This window comes from Talaromyces atroroseus, assembly GCF_001907595.1.
Source record: "Talaromyces atroroseus strain IBT 11181 chromosome Unknown scaffold_6, whole genome shotgun sequence".
Lineage (NCBI taxonomy): Eukaryota > Fungi > Ascomycota > Eurotiomycetes > Eurotiales > Trichocomaceae > Talaromyces > Talaromyces atroroseus.
The window spans coordinates 255,266-276,541 of record NW_017971438.1 but is presented as its reverse complement, the minus strand read 5'-3'; the positions used below and the strand labels follow the sequence as shown (position 1 = coordinate 276,541).

General features: G+C 45.5%; 5 protein-coding genes across 5 annotated transcripts, besides 2 other annotated features; 3 read left to right on the top strand and 2 right to left on the bottom strand.

Annotated features, from left to right (window-relative positions):
• Positions 1–361: 361 nt before the first annotated feature.
• UA08_05028 (hypothetical protein) lies at positions 362–2,710 on the top strand (the record flags this gene model as incomplete). Its single annotated transcript, XM_020267735.1, has 14 exons — positions 362–475; positions 547–746; positions 813–921; positions 980–1,096; positions 1,155–1,227; positions 1,283–1,347; positions 1,405–1,423; positions 1,487–1,507; positions 1,562–1,665; positions 1,733–1,845; positions 1,909–2,156; positions 2,229–2,444; positions 2,506–2,648; positions 2,705–2,710. 14 exons carry the CDS (start codon positions 362–364, stop codon positions 2,708–2,710), a joined length of 1,548 nt encoding a protein of 515 aa, XP_020119849.1.
• A 604-nt stretch (positions 2,711–3,314) lies between these two features.
• UA08_05027 (hypothetical protein) lies at positions 3,315–5,841 on the bottom strand (the record flags this gene model as incomplete). Its single annotated transcript, XM_020267724.1, has 6 exons — positions 3,315–3,601; positions 3,678–4,941; positions 4,995–5,026; positions 5,083–5,284; positions 5,343–5,709; positions 5,786–5,841. The coding sequence occupies 6 exons, from the start codon at positions 5,839–5,841 to the stop codon at positions 3,315–3,317; spliced, it is 2,208 nt and encodes a 735-aa protein (XP_020119850.1).
• A 319-nt stretch (positions 5,842–6,160) lies between these two features.
• Positions 6,161–7,955, top strand: UA08_05026 (hypothetical protein; the record flags this gene model as incomplete). The annotated part of the gene is made up of 2 exons (XM_020267713.1): positions 6,161–6,945; positions 7,658–7,955. 2 exons carry the CDS (start codon positions 6,161–6,163, stop codon positions 7,953–7,955), a joined length of 1,083 nt encoding a protein of 360 aa, XP_020119686.1.
• Positions 7,449–7,534: a repeat region (Identified by RepeatMasker using a combination of RepBase library and repeat library created with RepeatScout).
• Positions 7,956–8,406: 451 nt separating the features above from the next.
• Positions 8,407–13,387, bottom strand: UA08_05025 (hypothetical protein; the record flags this gene model as incomplete). Its single annotated transcript, XM_020267701.1, has 13 exons — positions 8,407–8,962; positions 9,025–9,658; positions 9,703–9,767; positions 9,823–9,873; positions 9,943–10,014; positions 10,064–10,187; positions 10,243–10,584; positions 10,647–10,809; positions 10,876–11,618; positions 11,985–12,264; positions 12,317–12,498; positions 12,599–13,130; positions 13,181–13,387. 13 exons carry the CDS (start codon positions 13,385–13,387, stop codon positions 8,407–8,409), a joined length of 3,951 nt encoding a protein of 1,316 aa, XP_020119806.1.
• A 1,589-nt stretch (positions 13,388–14,976) lies between these two features.
• On the top strand, positions 14,977–15,902 carry UA08_05024 (hypothetical protein; the record flags this gene model as incomplete). The annotated part of the gene is made up of 2 exons (XM_020267690.1): positions 14,977–15,267; positions 15,327–15,902. 2 exons carry the CDS (start codon positions 14,977–14,979, stop codon positions 15,900–15,902), a joined length of 867 nt encoding a protein of 288 aa, XP_020119813.1.
• A 4,568-nt stretch (positions 15,903–20,470) lies between these two features.
• Positions 20,471–21,023: a repeat region (Identified by RepeatMasker using a combination of RepBase library and repeat library created with RepeatScout).
• Between the last annotated feature and the right edge of the window lie 253 nt (positions 21,024–21,276).

The window sequence follows — 21,276 nt, the reverse complement described above, 5'->3', positions numbered from 1 at the left end:
GCAAGACGTCGGGATGGTGGTGCCATACCCGCAGGCCAGGTACCTTTTACTTTTAATCAAGTGCTTTTAACGGCCATTATTGGTTCTGTGACGGCCAGCGTTCCGCATATCGTGATTTCTAGCTCAGACACGTGAGTTTTAAGCTTTGCGCGGTGCGATATTCAACAATTCCAAGCTTGAGCTAACAGCCATGTCAGCAGTGGACTAGTCACTCGTTGGTTGACTTGGGAGCCCACGTGGATTACATATAAACCCTGGGATGATATGCCTTTTTCTTCTTCCCATGTGTAGGAGAGCACACCATTCCCAGCATAGGCTACCTTAGTACCGACGAGAGCAGGTGCTCAGCAGCAGTACAGTCATGGCCATAGAACCGGAGGCCAGGGGGATCTCCAAAACAGGACATGTTACCGTTGATACGCCGCCAGGGTCAGTGGAAGACCAACAGCTGGTCGAAGGAGACGAAGCCGGAAAGGTGAGCAAGCCGGCTGCGAGGCCGAGTACCATGATTTCCTAGCCCTAATATTATTTTATGCGGTTGGCTAGTTTCTCCTCAACTACGATGTGGCTGCGATTACAGCGGCCGCCACCGAAGAGGACTATCGGGCGCTCGTGAGAAGTTTTGACCGGCGTTTGCTGCCCCTTCTTTTCGGCACTTATGCCCTGCAATGCATCGACAAGAGCTGCCTCGGCTATGCTGCGGCCTTCACGTTGGAGAAAGATTTGGGTCTTGTAGGAAAGCAATAGTAAGCTGTGCCACTCGCACTTACACGGTGCCACCGCAACAGTTGACTGACAGTCATATCGAATAGCTCTTGGCTCTCATCGTTGTTTTATTTTGGCTACCTGACCTGTGAATATCCAACAACGTTGCTATCCCAGAAGTTTCCCATCGGTCGCTTCATCGGGGTTGCCATAGCGGTATGTTGTAGATGATTCGGGGCGGGTTGGTCAGGCTAATGGGAAAATATACCTACAGATATGGGGGGGAGTCCTGATCGCCACAGCTGGTGCTACCAATTTCTCCGGCATGGCGGTGCTTCGATTCATCCTGGGTGGCTTGGAATCTTTAATCACGCCAACGTTTGTGCTGATTGTAAGCAATAACAGGGCAAGCCGAATCAATTGGACTGTTGCTGATGGTTTCTGGGCAGAACGGAATGTACTATACGAGAAAGGAACAAGTTTTGCGAACTGGCTTTTGGGCTGCCGCCAACGGCTTTGGATGTGCGTTTCTCTTCAGCCTGAGAGACAATCGTCTGCTGACTCGTGTGTTCTGCAGCCATGGTAGGAGGCATCATCGCCTGGGGCATGGGCCACGTCAATACAGGTGTCCCAGGGTGGAAGGTATGCTATTTTCTGCATGATCCCGGCAATTGCTCATAGTTGACTCGAAGATTACAGTGGATATTTATCATCAACGGTAAATGCAATTGTCAAGTACCACAGTAGTGGAGTGGAGTACTAACTAATGTCATAATTGCAGGGCTTATAACAGTCTTCTGGGGTTAGGGCTACCAGTAGGTTTTTCCGCATTGAACAACTGAACTGACGACCACAGGTGTTCTAACGTTCTTTTTCCTTCCTACGTCTCCAATGGAAGCGAGGTTCTTAAGCGAGACACAGCGAGTCCTTGCGATTCACCGCATTCGATCCAATAATACTGTCAGTGCAGGATTAGCTACTAGAACATTGCTCCTTTCCCGGCTGACTGCTACTTACTCATTCTTAGGGCATCTTGAACCGTAAATTCAAGTGGTATCAGGTTAGGGAGGCGATTAACCCCTTCAAGGATCCTCAGGGGCTTTTGCTGTTCCTCATCATTTTTTGCAACGAGGTTTTGAAGTACGTGTTTGCAACATGATTGATATATTTGATTGCGAACGCAACTGATATCTCTCCACGCAGTGGTGGTTTCGGAGCGTTTGGAACGCTCGTGATAGAGAGCTTTGGCTTTGATGCCCTGCAGTCTGTGCTCATCTATATCCCACAAGGTTTCATCAACATGGTCTGCATTTTGTTTGGGGGCTGGCTGGCGCAGAAACTGCCCAACGCTCGCATCTGGGTGTCCATCGGCATGCTTGTTCCCACATTTATCGGACTGCTGCTGCAGATTGTGCTTCCGCGAACGAACATTGGAGGACTGCTAGTCGGCGGTAATTCCCACACTATATCGACAACAGAACACTTACAAAGCGTCAGTTGAAGTACTGACTGGTAGTGTTTAGTATATCTCTTTCCGCCGTTCGCCACATCGCTCTTCATTCTCCTGTCTCTCCCTGGAGTGAACAGCTCCGGATACACAAAGCGCATCACCCTTTCATCCTTTGCGTTTCTGGGGTATGCCCTGGGGAACATTAGCGGGCCATTTATGGTCAAAAAAGGCGAGAAGCCGGCCTATCGCTCTGTCTTTACTGCCGATATTATATGCATCGTTTTGCAAGGTCTGTTCATTTTGCTATAAAATGTAGACATCTTGGCACCGCTAACATTGCTATCCACCAGGCATTCTCCTCTTGCTTCTTCGATTCCACTACGTTAGACAGAACCGTCGCCGTGATCTTGCAGCCAAGCATCAGGATCAAGATTCGGCCCATGAGGAATTTACCGATAAAACGGACCTCGAGCTTCCCGAATTCCGCTATGTTGTATGTTTGTTCAAGCTGTTTTTGACACGAATATTCCCTCGCTAACTGAGGTACAGCTGTGAGAAGTCATTGTATGTGGGAATTATATACTTGTGAGAGTGTGGGGGCTATGAATAAATCGGAAAGGGGCTTGAATCATGATTTTCGCAATCCTCACAAGTTATCCAAGGAGATTTGCACATCATAAACAATATGAGCTCATATGCAATCAGACACGTGATGTTTCGTCCTGTGTTATACGTTTTGCGATACAGTGTTGGTTTGGGGTACGCATTCCTCATTTAACTGCCTGCATCCATGGATGTGTAACTCACAACCAGCAAACTGAAATTGGACGGAAAATAAATAGAAGGAAGTGATGCCATCGTCCGCAAGATGACCGTTTATCTTTTCTAACCTTGAAATTATGCTAGACGAAATAATCGAAATGCAGCTTGGTTCTTGGCCTTGTGGTCCATTTCTGTCCCTCAGGCGAGGCTTGACGTAGCCGAAATTCATCCTCAAGTCTTTCTAGTAAACTTCTACTGTACGGTACAACGGCCGAAGAAGCCTTCCAACTCTGAGAGCAAGATCATAGACAAGGGATTGCTTTGCTGGCTTCCAGCCCTAGGAGCACGTTCACACCGCTCAAAATGACGCGATAATTGACCAATATCAAAGCCCAAGTCACGGAAGGCCGGCCTCAGTGTGTCCCTGGTTGCCACTATCGAATGTCATATCGTCAAAGGTTTGGTCGTCACCCAGAAGCATGAGGTTATCCCAGTATCGATCATAAAAGTCTACTACGTCGGTGGAGCCCGTGAACTGCGTCCCACTGGGATGAGCAAGAGCATCCTGTCCTAGGTAGAGGGTGGCATCCATAATATCGACATCCAGAGGACTGTATTGGTTCGCCAAGTTGACTGGAGGTTGGTTGGAGTTGGGTGGCGTAGCCATCAGGAGTGTCGAATTGACTAAGGTAGACTCGTGAGCAGTCAAAATAAGAAAGCAATGGTTACGAGTAAAATTAATAAGATATGAAATGCATACCAAGTCTCAGGGATGAAGGCTGTTCTTGCTCGGGCGTTGCCCCATGCTGCAAATGATTGTTCGTAACCTTCATCATGATGTGGAGAGCCTTGGCTGTTTTAACGGCTTCTTTTGATTGATGGCATAAATGCTTCCATATATTATAGGACCTTTCAATATCTTGTGAAAGCTGTTGTCTCGCTGCCAGGATTGAATTTCTCTCGTTGGGTGACAGCTTCTGTTTCAGGTCGTAGCGAGACTGGCACGAAATCTCCAATAAAGCAATCATCGCGGCTGAACGGAAATGCACGACTACGATAGGTGAGAAGAAAAATGAAGTGTAGCTAAGTTGACCCCCTGCGGAATTTGCATCGAAGATATCGGCCTGGTGTTGCAGGACTCTTCTTGCGGCATCTAAACACTCCTGTCGCGAGTAGGCGTACGCTGGGTCTATGCGATGTTGAGCCAAATACCGTCTGTGAAGATCACACCGAGCTTTCTGGTACATTAGCTCAATGTTATAACGATCCATAATCATATTAGGCGAATCTGCGATCGATTCACTTAGTGGACGATATTGCAATGGTGGTGGGGTAGTGGTATGAATTTCTTTCAATTTCGCATCCAAACGAAGGACTTCTCTGTAAGGAACACCCTTCACGGAGCAAACCTTTGCGATAATCTCCGCTCCAGCGAGCATGATTCGGTTTAACGTAGCTGGGAAGAGAACAAGTGTGCTCTCCGTGGGCGGCCTGGCGGGTGGTAGTTTTGTCATGAACGGATTCAAATCTTCATCATTTAGGTTCCGGGGCTCCTCGGTATCGGATTGCGATTGGGCAGTGGCCGGTGGAAGACCGGCTTGCAGTGATATGTAATGGTCAAGCAGAGAGAGGTACATCCACACTCGACGACGCATTTCTCCCTCAAAGGGCGAGATTTTGTGGTGGTGTTTTGGGTCCCTGTGATACCCACCGTGTACTGCTAACCTGGAAGCTAGACCCAAGAGGAGCGAGGGCCCGGCATGTGTATCTGTACTTCTAAGGATTTCCATGGCCACACTTAGAACAAGTGCCTCCATTTTATATCGGCCCGGTGAGCTATAGTTCGACATGATCAGACATTGCGAAGCTAGCCGGTGATACACATCAAACGACTCTGCGAGTACACCGTCGGCGCGGCCAGATGTAGAGAATAGTTGCAGGCCTGTCCCAGCGCAGAAAATGCTAAAGAGAAATGCCAGCTGGTTGATAGAGGTCTCTTCAGGGGCTTTCCAAAAGTGGGAGTACTAGATGAAACACGATGAGTCCAGAACATTGGATATTGGCAGAACCAGCCTACCTCTTTCGTGAATGTGGGGACATGCATGAGTACTGTTTTGCATGTCAGCCAGTATTTCCGTGTTGATCAGGCACTGTATCAAATATACCGAGGGTAGACTCTTTGGAGTTCAGGTAAAAAGAGACCAGTCGGTCTGCTACCGACCGAACTGGTAGCGCGGCCAAAAGTTCTGCCTTTTGAGAGGAAAGTGTGTTACCGAAGAGCAGCACTGGCCCGGAAATATCTGGGTAGTCCTCTTCAGGCTCTACTTCAACGTTGTCCAGCTCAAGATAGTCTTTCACCTCAGCGATCTACATACCACGTCAGTCCTGTAGTTTGAATTGAGCTGGAACGACGCAGATAGCTTACTTCGTCCATCACTGCTTGCCAGTGGGTTGGGGTAACATATCGCGTTCCACCCCGTTGTAGCACGATGGTTCCAGGGTTATTTTTGTCTAGCTTTGGCTGATTATTTCCGACACTGGGACCCGCGTGATGGTCCGAAAGACTAGTAGCAGCAGCTTTATCTTGAGCGCCGTGTTCCGCATTAGATGGCGTGTGGGACTGTAGATTGACCCCGGATAGATGCTCAATGCGGAATTCGAGCTCGCGAAGATGATTTTGGATGCCTTGCGATTGCCTGCTGCTCAAGAAAGGTGGCGCTTCATAGTGGCACATGTACGTCCGCTGGTGCTTGATGCAATTGTCGCAGGGGTGCAGACGATTGCACTTCAGCCTGCCGTGCAGATAGTCAGCTCGAGTGTTGCAGTGCGAACGAGAGACCTCAGCACGGACTTCTTCTGACGACACACAATACAGGACAGCCGCGGTCTCGGCTTTCGTTTCTTGACGGGGCCGCGGGGGTCATTTTGGGCTATGTCCATCTTGCTTTCCCTTTTTCTTCTCCTTATATTCTCCGGTGGCGCGCAATCGATCGTGAAGCTCTCCGTTCTTTCCCTTGCGTGTTTCGGTTTTGCCCGACTGCCTTCCCGCGCGGCGGAGGAGGCCGCTAGCCTGCCTTGAGGCTAGCGGGCCACGCTCATTGGCCAGCGCCGTATCTTAGTGCCGGAGATCAGCTTTATCTTAGCGCCGGACTTAATATGGCATGACTCGCGCCGGATTTACCTTTTTGGGTCTCTCAGAGGGTTTTGCCTGCAAGAAACAAATAAATAACATCACCGTTCGCCATGTCATCATTCCCTCTTTCAAGTCTGTCGCCCATCGCCCACCGCAGCATCATCTCTATAACCCAAACCAGCTCTCCCAACATAGCAAGCAAGGTCATGTCCAGCGCCATGTCATCCTCTGCTTCTGGCGACATGTTTCGTTCGTACGAGAGCCGCATCCAGTACGATTCACCACCAAGGAGCTGCGCCCCTACACCTCATATAGCCCCAGCATCAATGTCCAGCTCCTTTAGCGTGCTGCATTCCCTGGAAATACCAGATCTTTGGCTTCCCGCCGCCAATCCCATGTCTCACCACGATACCCACAGTAGCACGAATCTGCTACCGGCATTTCCTTCGTGGAACACACCCCTACTGGAGGCGAAGCCGATAGATAACTCGACTCTTGACTTTCATGAATTGGTGCTTCCTGAGACCGGCGCTGCAAATGTTGATTTCTCTATGACCGGATTAATGAACGCAACTATCGAGACAAACCTTCACCATACTTCAGCTGCTCCTTCCAATGACCACCCAAATTTGCTCTTGGATGACGCGCACCGGTCTACTCCTTCTGCTGCCCCTCGTGAGCATTCACCCTCTCACCGTTTATGCCACCAACGGGCTCCATCGCCGAAACAATGCTCACGGTGGAAGGAGAGCGCCGAGAGGCCCATCTGGAGTGACGCCTCGTCGTCCCAGGAGGAAGAGGAAGAGCGCCTGCTCGAAAGGCGGCGGCGAAACAAATTTGCTGCCCAGCGATTACGACAGCGGAAAATGGATCAACTAGGTAGCCTCGAGTCACGGTTAGAAGAGGTAACAAAAGAAAGAGATGACTTACGGTTGCGGCTTGCCAAGTGGGAAGGAGAAGCAATGGCAATGAGAAAAATACTCGCCCAAAAGATGGCTTGATCTTTTGATATACGACGTGTATATGTAATATGATTTGGAGATACCACTGATGTTTGAAAGCGTACATTTACCTCTGCTACTTACAGCATAAATAATGAACTAAGAATCTGACAGTCCTTACATATAGTAGAAGTGCTGATTATCTCTACACTGGTTGATGCTCTGTGGAAGGAAGAGAAGATATCGGGGCTACATATGAATGGGTGTTGAAAAATTTAGTGTTAAAAGTAGATCAGTTGAATCAAAAGTCTTCGCACTATATAGTTATCTGATTCTCTAATAAGTTTAAACTTCATCTTAATAATGGAATTATCTATAATAAAACTTTTAAAGTATAAAATAATTTTATTAAATATAAGTAATACTTATAAAAAATATATATAAATATAAGCCTAATAACTATAGTGTCAGAGAATCAGCACGTCACAGTCAATAGATACACTTACCCTACTGCAAAGATTCTAACGAAATAAAAGATTACCCAGTATTAGACTTGGCCCAATCATAGTAATAGACTTAGAAAGAGTATTAAGTAATATTATCTATTAGTCTTATGAATTAAGAGAATATCAAACTTGAAATCCAGATAAAATTGGTGTTTATTAGGATTTACGACCAGCAGTGGCATCCTCTACCTTTTATAAAGTCTAGTAATGTCCTCGCGGCTAAGAAAAGCCTGAAGGATAAGTCTGACATTGAGGATGACGATGAAGAAGTTGTTGAGGATGCTAAAGAAGAGGACGAAGAAGAGCTTGACTCGAAGAAAGACAAGTATGTCAAGGTACCTAAAGCCAAAGGAGACGCCAAAGGCAAGGCCGCCAAAGCCAAAAAGACGAAGGGAGATGATAACGAAGAAGATGAGAAGGCGAACAAGGGCCGGAAGGGGAAGGCCAAAGCGAAATAAACCCAAGTTATCAATTAGGCGGGCGATCTGGTTTACTTTTCATGTATAATATGTGTTCATCGGTTATGTGCAGGACAGAGACTTCGTGAAGTGATGTGGAAAGTCCATGTGATATGTCTTCATGAACGGATAGTTTGAAAATATCGACTACCTAGTGCATAGCGCATATTGAAGAGGGCTTACAAGTAACTACGAAACCAGAAAGCTCTGCAATACATATGGTAATTCTTCAAAGATCAAGCATCTTCCTCGCTGCCATTCTCTGCCTCTGTCATTTGTCGGAATAAAGAAGAAGGGTTAGATCGTAGCCTTCCTGGCTCATCATATTCAATAACACGACCCTCTTTCATGACAACAACTCGGTCGAAAAACTGCGGAATGGAATTCAGGCGATGAACTATCGCGATAATTGTCCAACCTCGAAACTCTGTTTGCATCAGAGAGAGCATTTTCAATTCAGTCTTATAGTCGACACTTTTGCATCTATCAGCCAGTTCCTTTCGAAAGAAGAGGGAGAGAAAAACCTGCTCATAGCCTCGTCCATAATGAACATCCCTCCTCGTCTAGTAAGCATTGCACGAGCGAGACAAAATAATTGCTTCTGGCCCTCAGACAGCACTCCATCGCCCTGTTTCAACCTGGCATCTAGTCCCCCAATCTTGTCAATCTGCTCACGCAAGCCGGTCTTATCAAGAACGTTATAAATATCTGCATCGTCACTTATCTCCTGTAACGGATCCAGATTCTCGCGCACTGAGTCACCACAGCTCTGCGGGGCAAACCAGGCGTCTTGGGGCATTGAAGTCAGTCGCTTGCAAATGGCTTGTTGGGTGTAAAGCGAAATATCCTTGCCACCGATCAAGACGGACCCTTTGTTTGGTTCAAGAAGGCGCAGAAGAACGGATATCAGCGTGGACTTTCCGGATCCGGAGCGTCCGCAAATTGCAACATGCTGACCAGGTGAGATTGAGATGTTAATGTCGTTGAGCACGTCTCGTCCGGTATTTCTGCATTATAAAAGTTAGCTTTTATCAATATTTACTTCCTCGCAAAAGATATGACAACTCACTGGTAAGAGGCTGATATGTGTTGGATCTTAATACTTAGCTCGTTGGGCCAGTCTGATGGCAATTCTTCCGTCAACAAAGCTGAGTTTTCCTTGGGCGTCTCGATAACGTAATTCACAATCCTTGAAATAGCAGTAAGAGATGTCTCTAACATTGTCCAGTACGATATAAATAATGAAAGCGTTTGTCCGAAGTTGACAACGCTCACCATCGAGACGCCCAAAAGTCCAGAGTTGATGTGTCCTCGTAGGATCGCTGTCAAAGTCATCAGAAAAACAGCTAGACCTGCGACAATACAGTTGAGCACAAGCGTCAGCCAGCGCTGGATACATAGCAATAAGTAAAACGGTTTTTGAGATTGGTTGAGTTGATGAAAGGCATCTGAATTAAGGTAGTCTGTCCACGAAAGGGCACGGATTGTTGTCAAGCCCTGTAAAGTTTCCATAAAGTGCTCAAGAAGTGGTGATTTGGCCTCAAGGTCAAGCGAGCGAAGCTGATGAGAGGTTCTCAAATAAAATTTTTGCAAGAAATAGAGTGCTGTAAAGAGAACAGGTATTGATATTGCCATGTAGCCTGATGAGACGGAGGTGAGGATGGCACCAGCGATTGAATTACCAAAGTCTAGCAGGAACCGTACTGATCAGTGAGAAATAATAGAAAGATATGTTGGAGCGACTCACTTCCGGTGGCAAGGATAAGTGCAATGGGTAACGGCATATCGATCAGGGTCATGTCCTGGGTAAAACTGTGCAATACTCAGTGATGCTTCTTGATTTATTGTTTGTATAAGATAGGCTTACAGGTTTAGGACTGTTGCAATACCTTTGCTGGAAAGATAAGTGATCGGAGCTCTATTAAATGTCGTATATCAGTGTCAATGATGACTCTCATAGTAAATGATGAAAATTGGATGATTATACCTCATCGTACTTTGCAGTGTTTTCAGGTGCAACGCGTTGGAAGATTTCGGAACAATTGTGATCAGGAGATATCTATTCGCAGTAAGTATCTGTCCAGACTTATAGTTCTATTGTAACCTACGCGGCACCTAGCCCTAGGAAGCATAATGAAAGAACACCGAATGCGGCGTATACTCCCATCCACTTCCCTAGGTTTGTGTTTGGGTTTTTCTGACTGGCATCAGTCCACCAGCTGAGCCATGGCGCTATTGAAAAAGTCAACAAACCAAAGTCGATACACTAAAAAGAGTTGAATCTTACTCTGCATTGCGTTCGTGACGACCTCGATAGTGACCAGAGAAACAAAAATGAAGAATTGCATCCACCCCATAGAAGAAATATAAAAAAGCACAGAAGAAAAATTCTTAGGAACATCCTTCTTAGCTTCGCCTGTTGTAGTAAGTTCCACGGACATATCCTTCTTTTCTTCAAGTATTCTTGGTACAGGGATGTTCTCAAGCTCTAGCGGGTTCCCACTCATTTTAAGCACTAGGTCTTGCACGTAGCCAGTGCTTGAAATCAAATTTTCGTATGTACCAGTTTGTTCGAGAGATCCACTGGGTCCAAGTACGACGATCCTGTCGGCTTGAGGAAGCCATTTGACTGCAAACGTCTCTCGTTAGTATGAGCTTAGCTTGAGTGTGGAAGAAACAAGAAAGAAATACCAGAGTGCGTCACAAAGACCACAGTTGTCTGTGAATGCCTGAAAAGGCCATTTTTACCAAGCAGATAATTGAAGCAGTGGCGTTCGGTAATAGTATCCAAACTAGACAGCACGTCGTCTAGCAATATTATCCGTCGTCGAGAATAGGCAGCTCGTGCCAAAGCCTTGAGGCTAAAATATTAGTATCCCAATATCTAAATATACAATATAAAGAGTGAGAACAATCTTACAATACGTTGCTTCTGTCCACCACTCAAAGCGATCCCTCGGCTTCCTGCAATGGTGCTGTCCTTCTGCGGCATTTGCTGGAAGTCCACATCAAGCGCACACGCATTAATACAGGCATTATACCATTCAGAATCATAGCTTAATGGGCCGATTATATTATCACGAATGGTTTTATTTCTCAAAAAGGGCGTTTGGCCACAGAAAGCAATTTTATCTGTTTCCAGAGACACAGATCCCTTCGCAAGCACGGAAACCTCTCCAAGTAGAAGTTTTAGCAGGGTGGATTTTCCGCTTCCTATATCTCCAATGACTATATTCAGAGTTGATGGATGTAGATTCAATGAGACGTTTCTCAAGGTAAGTGTTTTTTTGGACCAGCCGGCGTCTACATTGACAAGCCGTATTGCTGCTGTACTGGCCGGTTTTGGCTCTAGATTTGCTACAGTCAGCTCGTCACTTGTTCTATCTGGAGATATACCGGAACCCTCTTCTTGCAGTAATAGATTTCTGTAGTCGACACGCTTTTCTTTCATAACGTATTCTTGGACTCGGTTGAAACAGTCCAAGGCAGCTGCGACGTTTGGGCCAATAGCAACAAGTTCATTCACTGGATCGATGAGAATCGATAATAATGACAAGGCAGAAAATATAGTTCCTGTGCCTGGGGCGTTGCTTCCAGACACATTGATGATGATGCCAAAACCGATAAATGTAATAACAGGTGACAACAGGCGAGGGGAATTTCCTGAATGAAGGCAAATCATGGAGGTTAGCAAACGAAAGTCGAAGTGTGTCAATACCGGAGAACATAGTATAAATACCCATAGCAATGTTGCTTATTTGAACCTTTCTATATCTTTTCGAAATTTCTAACTCATTTTCTCTCAGCCCTTGGATGTGGCTGGAAATCCGGGATTCTAGCCCAAGCATTTTGACTCCTTTCATCGATGCTAGTAATTCTGATATGGCCCCAGTTCTAGTCTGAATTGCCTTCATCCACAATCTTTGTCTGGGTCTGGTATATTTTGCTATCTGGCTGGATGCAACAGCCGATGCTATATAACCGGGAGTTAATATTTGTCTGAGCTTTATAAGAAAACGTATGACTGACCTAGAACAACCAAGACTGGGGCTACACAGATTGCACCGAGCCGGGCCTCTAAAAGCCATATAGCAATTCCAACTTGGATGGCATCAGGTGCAACACCTATCACCCACTCTAAGCATGTAACGATTCGATCAATGTCGACATTAATGAGACTCAAAGGTGAAGATTCATCCTCGTCTCTGTCATTCATATCAAGCATACATCTATATGTTAGGCTGATAAGTGCACCTCTTATCATAGCCAGGGATCTTGCAGCGAGATACTGATACCATGCAGTTGCTATCTATTGCTAACATTAAGTTTCAAGTCTATGTTATCGGTAGAATGAAGCTTACAGCAATTCCAAAGTATGTGAGCCCAAAGGCGCCAATAAGGCTATACCCAAAGACGTCTGGCTCATTCTCGTTCTCAGCGAAGTCGATTGCAGCATTGACTAAAAGCGCCTGAAAAAGATTAAAGGCGACTAAGAAAAGCTGAGGGATCATCGGAAGAGACAATGATAGCCAGAGCGCGCGTGCTGTTGCAATAAATAGCGAGTAGGATTTATTTTTCTTGCCTGGCAGCCGATTTAGGGTCATTGTCAAAGCCGCGAGAGCGCTTTTAGGGCACAAACTTACTTGATTTCCACGCTAATTGAATGCGCGACGCTACTGATTCCGAGGAGATATCGTGGTTGACTGGATAGAGATCATCGATTGATAAATGATGCTGGTATCCTTTAAGGACGAGTGGATAAAGCCAGGCGAAAAAGCTGAGGCTAAAGATGCCAGCGGTCTCCTCCGCTGTATACCTTCGACCATCATGTAGAAGGAATCGTGTTTTTGGGAGCGACTCTACCACAAGAAGGACGACTTTCAGGCCGAGCGAGACCAAGAATATCAACGGGACGGTCGTTGATGTTCTTAGAAGCCATTCCGTACGAGCCCTGGCGCCATCCAGAAATAAGGTCACGAGGAGGAAAGAAGTCATCAAAGGAGCAGGTCGTGCACTTTTCACATGTTCACTATAGGATAATAGGCCCATGGACACTCCTGAAGCAAAATCCAACGAACCGGCTGCAACGAAGAGGCGAGATCGAGGCGTGTTATGATCCACTATTCCAAGAACAAGAAAGGAGAGTTTTAATAAACAGTACGCAATTATGATTACCTGTATCGATGTTTAGCGAGATTCTCTGAGTATACGAACGGCATCCGTACCGAATTGATGCTTTGCAGAAGCGTCCACCGCGCTTTTGGTGGTTTCCGATATAACCCGAACATCCTTGCAAATGATGCCAGCAGGAACAGGCAGTCAGGAAGAATGGCAAAAATGGCATCCTCGAATAATAAAGAGAAATCAAACCGTTTACATGTATTGCTATAAACCGTAGGTCCAAAGGAGTCATCGCGGCAGGTATCAGCCATCTCGGCTGTTGAGTGTCTTTGGATAGACTGAGGTAGCTTGCCAGACAGTTGAATTAGTTCTCTTGAGGCACAAGCAATTTTGCAAGGATTGCAACACGCGAAGACATTTCAGTCACCTGATTACTGGACATGGGTTTGCCCCTAATTTACTAACCACTTACAAGTTTCTATCTGTTTATCCGAGCCGCATAAAGGTTACCCGAATCCCATTGTCTCAGATTGTAAGGCATTTACTCTGCACCGAGCTCTTTTGGTGTAGTAGTAAAGCTGATAGAATAATCTAAGATTTATTTAAAGAGCAATCGAATTACGTAGGAAAACTTGAGAGTACAGGAACGGCCATTTATTTGTTATAAAGGCGAAGAAGTCGACCAGCCGATGTATTGCTTTGCATCTAATAGAACATAGAGGCATTCTTCCCACTTGATGGAGGTGGCATTTCCTGTAAAATCCGGTAACCAGTTATGTTCTTACCAAGCTAGCCATCTGTCTGATGCCTTGCTTCTAGGTGCCGCTTACACCGCCACGGTTCATCACGACACTTATCCAACTATTACTGCAGCCAGATGCAATCAACATGGCCGGACAGTTCTTATCACCGGTGCTTCGAGAGGCATCGGACGAGCAGTTGCTGTTGCATTTGCTCAAGCAGGCGCCTCTGCCATAGCCATTGGGTCTCGATCTTCTCAAGATAAAGTCGCGCAAGAAATCCTCGACGAAGCGGCCAAAGCGGGCTACCCGGCTCCCCAGGTCTCAAGCTTACATTGGATATCTCGGACAAAGCGAGTGTTAACAATGCGCTGTTGACAATAACGCAGAGCTTCGGGCGTTTGGATATACTTGCAAACAACGCCGGTCGTCTCGAAAAATAGCTCCCTTTAGCTGCGACGGATCCATCGTCTTGGTGGCGGACGTGGGAGGTCAATGTCAAGGGAACATATTTAATGACTGGCACTTTCATTCCTCTTCTAATTCAAGGCGGCGAGAAGACTATGGTCAACATGAACTCTGTAGGTGCGTATTTGAGTCGCCCCGGTGCATCAGCTTTCCAGACCGTAAACTGGCGATACTTCGCCTCACGGAATTCTCCAGTGTCGAGTATTCTGGACAGGGAAACCTTGAATTTGCCATTCATCCAGGTGCTGTAGATACTGAACTTATTCAAAACTTGCCTGCTGTGTATCACACGAATTCAGTTGATACCCCCCAGTTGGCAGCTGATACTATTGTGTGGTTGACTACAGAAAAGAGGATGTGGCTCAATGGACGTTATCTAAGTGCGAATTGGGACATGGACGAGATCATGGCTCGAAAAGATGAAATCGTCCATGGCAATAAATTAAAGGTCGCATTAGTGCTGTGATACCTAGGTAACAGGTTGGAGTTGCTTTGAAGCGCTTGTATGGGTAGAAAGAAAACTAGTGATTCAAGAGTTTACAATTGATTGCACTCTTTCGGGAACACTTTTTTTGTTACCTATCATGTTAGAAATCTTATCATATTTGTCCGAGCAGAAATGAGAGGTATATTAAGAACCGGGTTGGCCATCTCCTTCAATCAATCTATAATTCTACAAAGGGCCAGTTAACATGATTCAAACCAACAGAAGAGCTGGTATTGGTCTTCTCGGCTGGGACTTCGCAATGGAAACCTCATCGATTGCAGAATTTCTCGAAGAGTCATTTGATATACTCAGTGTTGGCGGCGGTACTGCCGGGTCAGTTTTGGCCTCGCGATTGTCAGAGAATCCGGAAATTCGTGTAGGTTTGATAGAGGCTGGTCATTCACGACTCGGCGATCCCAATATCGAGCTACCTACAGCCGTTGGGAAAATGCTTCATAACCCAGCCTACGATTGGGCATTTAGAAGTATCCCACAGGTATCATGTCCATGTTCTACTCTGTTGTCGGATGGAACGACTGGCTGACTGGATTCTAGATTGGCACGGGAGGCAGGGTATATCATATTCCCCGCGGAAGAATGTTAGGTGGCTCTAGTGGGATTAATTTTATGTACTATGGTAGACCTAGCGAAGAAGATATTACTCAGTGGTCCGAAGCTCTTGGAATAACAGGCTGGTCATGGCCTGAGTTGCTGTCATATTTCAAACGGACCGAGAGGCTAGAGTTAGACCAACCGAACATCCGCGACCGCAATGTTGATGAGTGTCCATTGAATACAAAGTATCACGGTTTATCTGGAGCAATACATACTTCCTTTAGCACTTGGAGTCTCCCACTGGAAAAGGATTTGCTGCGTGCTTTCGATGAAGTCTCCCGGCAGCCCAGGACCCCTACAATGGAAGACATCTTGGCTTTTATCGCTCGCTTTTCACCACCGACAGAACAGAAAAAGCCCATCCGTAGCTATGCACTCAATGGATACCTGGCCCCAGTCTCTGGACGCCGAAATTTGAAGGTTTTGACCGGTGCCGTTGTGTGCAAGATTCTATTGAAATGGCCTCAGAATGGCGAACACGGTGTCGACAGAAGCCCTCCTTCCGCCTGCGATTGACCTTGGGATCCTTTCCCATCCTACGGATGTTGAAATCATGGCATGTGGTCTTAAATTCGCGGATAAAGTGTTCCAATCTCCTATTCTGAAGGATGTTGCCAAGAGACGAGTAAATCCGCCTAGGGATGTTGACCTCAGCGATGGGAAGCAGGCTGCAAAATATGTTCGTGAACATGTTATTTCCTATCATCATGCTTTGCGTACATGTGCTATTGGGCAAGTCGTGGATGATCGGCTGTGCGTGAAAGGTGTTGATGCTTTATCGTCTTGTGTGGGACTGGAAAATACTTTCCATCGATTAGAAGTAGCCCTCTTCCACGGTGCATACGTTGGGGATGATTATCTTTTGGGAATCAAGCGACACTCAAGCTGATGCCGAACTGAAGGACTTTCAATGGCTGATATCGAGCAAACGCTGTTTGGATGTCTTGAATTGCCGAGACGCCAATGATGTTCTGAAAGGTCGTAATGTTTACAGGGGCTTTTAAGATGTCATCAATTACACAGAAACATACCGGCATCTCAACATGATTGTTGGGAAACAAACTGAATCGGCAGGCCGGGTCGCCAAAACACAGGCCCCCAGCTTGTAGATAGACAGTATCTTGACAGATTGCTTCTGCCAAGTAGCTGGTATATTTGTCAATCTTATGTCTGAAAGGTCTAAACTCAATAAATATGGTATATATATTTGTGTTCTGATTAGTAAATGAAATCGATTATATTAGATTGGCTCTGATAAACAGCACTCTAGTATGTGGGACATCTACGCAATGCATTATTCTGAATCTGAAAAGCAATATATCAGCGATATTTTTGTTTTCGACTCCTAAGATGGATCTTTAGTCGAGGTTATTTTGGGCGTGCGTTATGTATGGGTTCAGACTGAGGCCATATGACGCGCAATATCAACGCCCAGCACTCTTGGAGATTGGTTGAACAACACCAGCCATAATTTGGGACAATCCTAATTTGAAGTCCCAATACCTAGACCTACGTTGCCTTCAAAACCAACAGCTCTGGTACACAAGGATTTGATCCATGAAGTGTCTGGGAAAAAGGTTGTGCAGCCCGATATCTCTGATACAGCCCGTAAAATTATTTGCAATCTGTCTGGACTTGAATCTGATGAAGTTCAGGATTCATCCAACTTAGTTGAACTGGGAATTGATTCACTCATGAGTATGGAGCTGTCCCGTGAGATATATACCACATATCAATGCAACTTAGACAGTCCTCAACTTCTCAACTTGACTGATTTCCAAAGCCTAGTTGAATGCATTCAAAGGACAATGTGCTTTGATGACCAGGAATTTGCCACAAAGATGATTTTGAGTAACGAATTAGAAACAACGCCCACATAGCAACCTCAAACAAATGGAATAGTGCACAATATGTTGAACAACAATAAGAGTAGCTCAGACACAGAAGGCTATTTAAAAACATCTGATATCAGTTCCCCTACCAACAGGTTCACGGTCTCCAGTTGATATTCGGCAGCGCTGAGGGCCGAGAAATTGTTCCTGACGTCTATGCTAAATCTCCCATAAACAGGGTCTGGATTGAGCAGGCAGAGTATTTCATGGAGAAGTTTATTGCGAGGCTAGCTAAATATAATCGTTAAGAGCGTTTGCGTATTCTGGAAATGGGAGCTGGGACTGGAGGGACAACAGTGAGAATGCTGCCCCTGTTAGTCCGCTTGGGAATGCCGTTTATCTACACAATGACGGATCTCTCATTGTCTCTCATTGCGGCCGCTCGAAGAAGATTCAAGAGCTACACATCTCACATGGAATTCAAAGTGCTCAATATTGAGGCGACCCCCGATCCACAGTTGTTGAATACTTAATATATTATTCTCGCAACTAACTGCGTCCTGCCACTCGTAACATAGCCATATCAACCAGCAACATCCATAAACTTCTAAGGAAGGACGGCTTCCTTTTGTTGCTGGAAATGACTGAGCAAGTTCCCTGGGTTGATTTCATTTTTAGTTTGTTGGAAGGTCGGTGGCTATTTTAAGATTCCTAGCAATATGCTCTTGTTTCCGCCTCTCATTGAGGGAAGACTCTTTTGTCTGTGGGATACGGGTATATTGATTACACGGAATGGAAAAGGCCAGAGTCTAATATTCAGCGTCTGATAATTGCACTGGCCTCTGATTCCAGGTATGCCGGTCCAGTGCCGCATTTAACCCAAACGATAGCATTAATAGACGAAGTTCTAGATAGGTAATATGTCTTTGACAACTACATCCATCAATATACAAAGGATTTCGTTCTAATCAAAATATCAAAGCGTCTTCTGACCCGTCCACCTGGTCATTGCGTACTTGTGACTGGTGGCACAGGTGGCCTAGGCTCGCACATTGTGGCAAGCATTGCACAGCACCCTGGAGTTACGACGGTGGTTTGTCTTAATAGACCTAATCTTAAAGATGTAAAAAGTCGCCAATTCAAGTTATTCAAGTTGAGAGGAATACCAGTTGATGTAATTCTGGTGTCAAAACTGAAGATTATCGAGGCAGATACCACAAAACCAGGGTTAGGGCGACTATATAATGATATCTATCAATATCTTGTGGATAACGTGACAGATATTATTCACAATTCATGGCCAATGAGCCTCACACGCACGATTCATGCATACCAGTTGCAGTTCAACGCGATGAACCATCTTATTACATTGGCACTTGATACTCTTGGTCAAAATGCTCCGGATTTCAAACTTCACTTTCAGTTCATTTCTTTACTTGGGGTAGTGGGAAGATATTGCGGTCTTGTACCGGAGGAGCTTTTACCTGTCGATGCAGTTCTACCTGTTGGATATGCAGAGGCGAAGTTTGTCTTTGAGCGGATGCTCGAGCAAACGCAACAACGCTTTAGGCAACAATTTCGAGCTAGTATAGTGAGGATCGCTCACATAACAGGCTCACAAACTAACGGCTATTGGAACAACACTGAACACTTCGCATCTCTACTGAAATCCTCTCAACTGCTCCAAGTCATCCCGGATCTTCCAGGAACACTATCGTGGTGCCCTGTCAATGAGGTTGCCGCAGTGCTACAGGAACTACTGTTCAAAGATAGCAATTCAATTCAAGTATATCATATTGAAAACCCTTCGAGGCAGCCCTGGCCGAGTATGATTTGCATGTTGGCAGATGAACTCGAAATTCCTCGCAAGAACATTGTTCCTTTTGAGCAGTGGGTCGCTCGCGTGCAACAGTTTCCTGGCACGCCAGATGGAAATTTCGCAATACGTCTAATTCAATTCTTCGAAAATGACTTTCTCCGAATGACATGGGGCAGCCTGATTCTGGACACAGCAAGATCTCTTGAGCACTCAGAAACATTGCGGAACTTGGGGATTGTAACTACTGAGACTGTGAAAAGTTACATTAAGCCAATGTCCACATGGCAGATTGCAGACATCTACGCGATAGCTTCTTATCAGGCTGGTTTGACCACGATAGGTAACGAGATTGGTGCAGAATTGGCATTGATGGATGCATCCGATCAAAGTAAAGCTGGTCTTTGGCGCCATTGTTAGAATCGTTTGTTCTCAATATCATTGATATGATTGTCATGGCCTGGCAGTTGTATAGACGCATTACGGTTGAGAATTACCAGCTGTTAGGTAGACACAACTTACAGTTCAGAGCGCATCACATCTGACATATTATCTGTCGTCATCAATATACCAGAGAACATGTTGATGCTAGTTTCTGTCAAGGAATTCAGAAAGGGAGACTCTGCTTCTAAAGCAAAATCTACCAGTGTGTTTGTTTGACTAGGAAAGGGTTCGGGTCCTGTAGGTTCAATAATTGAGGTATCCAAAGCAGGAGACAAAGCTAAGTTGTGCTGTTCGAAAGATATGACCGGCTGCTGTTGTTGCTGCTTGGCAGTCACCAGTTGTCTTTCCAATGTTTCTGGTTTGAGTTAAACACCGCGTTGTAAAGTAGAGTCGATGACAAGGACATACCAACTCTGTCCTTCAGCTCTCTCAGATATCCCTTTTTCGGACCTCGGAGTCCTCGCTGCATGTTAAACTCGCACTCTACTCCAGACTCACGACAGACTCCGCATCGTGGCTGTTGTCCGTCACATCAGAGTTTGCGCTTTCTGCACTCTTCGCATGCGGCTCCGGCTCGCCTTGCTCTGGGTGATGCGGCACTCATCTTACTTGAAGCCAGGTAGCATTATTCCCTAGATACAAGAAGATATATACTTATCAGCGGAGTGAGTGCGTACGGCTGGGGCTTTTGAGCTTGATCATAGATAACTAGCCAGGTTACATCCGCGTTTAGTTCCAGCCACTAACCATTCGCTAAAGATACCTACATTTACTAACTGGGTAAATAGAAATAGAAGGGGTTCCAAAATTGGGCGATGTAAAATTCTTGCCACTGGTACTTCCAAGATTAACCAGATAACCCTCCCCTCAGGGCCCAAACCTGAGTGTAGTCCTAGTCAGGAGGGCGTGGGAATTACAAATTACAAATATGCGTGTGAATATCCTACTTGAAAGTTGCATCATCTCTACCATGAATAATGTATACAACCTTGTTGTCACGCGCCTGGATCCACGTCAGTCGTCACTGGCTGTGTCGAGGTGTACAATACGATGGTTGAACCACACAGAGATTCCTGAGGGTATTTCTTGTCGGTGACTAAACATAGAAACAATCTAGTAACAAGAGTATTCACAACTAAGATAGAAGAAGCACCTTGAAGTATCATAGCACTTTAAGTAGGTTTACCTTGCTGACCCTCTTAGTATATAACCAAGTAACTTAGATTAAAGAGCTATGAAGAACAACTAGATACATAGTCGATGAGTGTATTTTTATAAACTGGTTCCCCTATACCTCTCCTACACTCTTTAGTGTATACTGAAGTGTATATCCAATGGTTGTCCTTTTTTCCGTATACTATTTTCCTACACTCTCAGTGTCACTCTGAATAAATATAGTCACGTGCCTTATTATATAAGTTATGTCTGTGTTCTATCTTCCTTCATGTCGGTGCGTGGTAATAACTACTCATGGTCTTTGCTGCTATAACATAACGCCTTCCCTGAATAGTACTAGTCTGAATTAGTGTCACGCAGGAATTGGCTATCGCCAGAAGTGGTCTAGACCTATATTTATCCTCGGCATTATTATTCATACTTTGTGTGTATAATTTGCACAGGACTGTCACGTTGATTAAAATGCCAATACGTAGGATTTAGTTAAACTATCATTGAAGGAACAGTTAATTAGTCAACACAATAATATAACTAGTTAGATGCATTTTCTAGATAGCTTGTATAGACCCATGGCATTGCATCAATGTATCATATCTGATCTAGACCTCGTGTGACCGCTAAG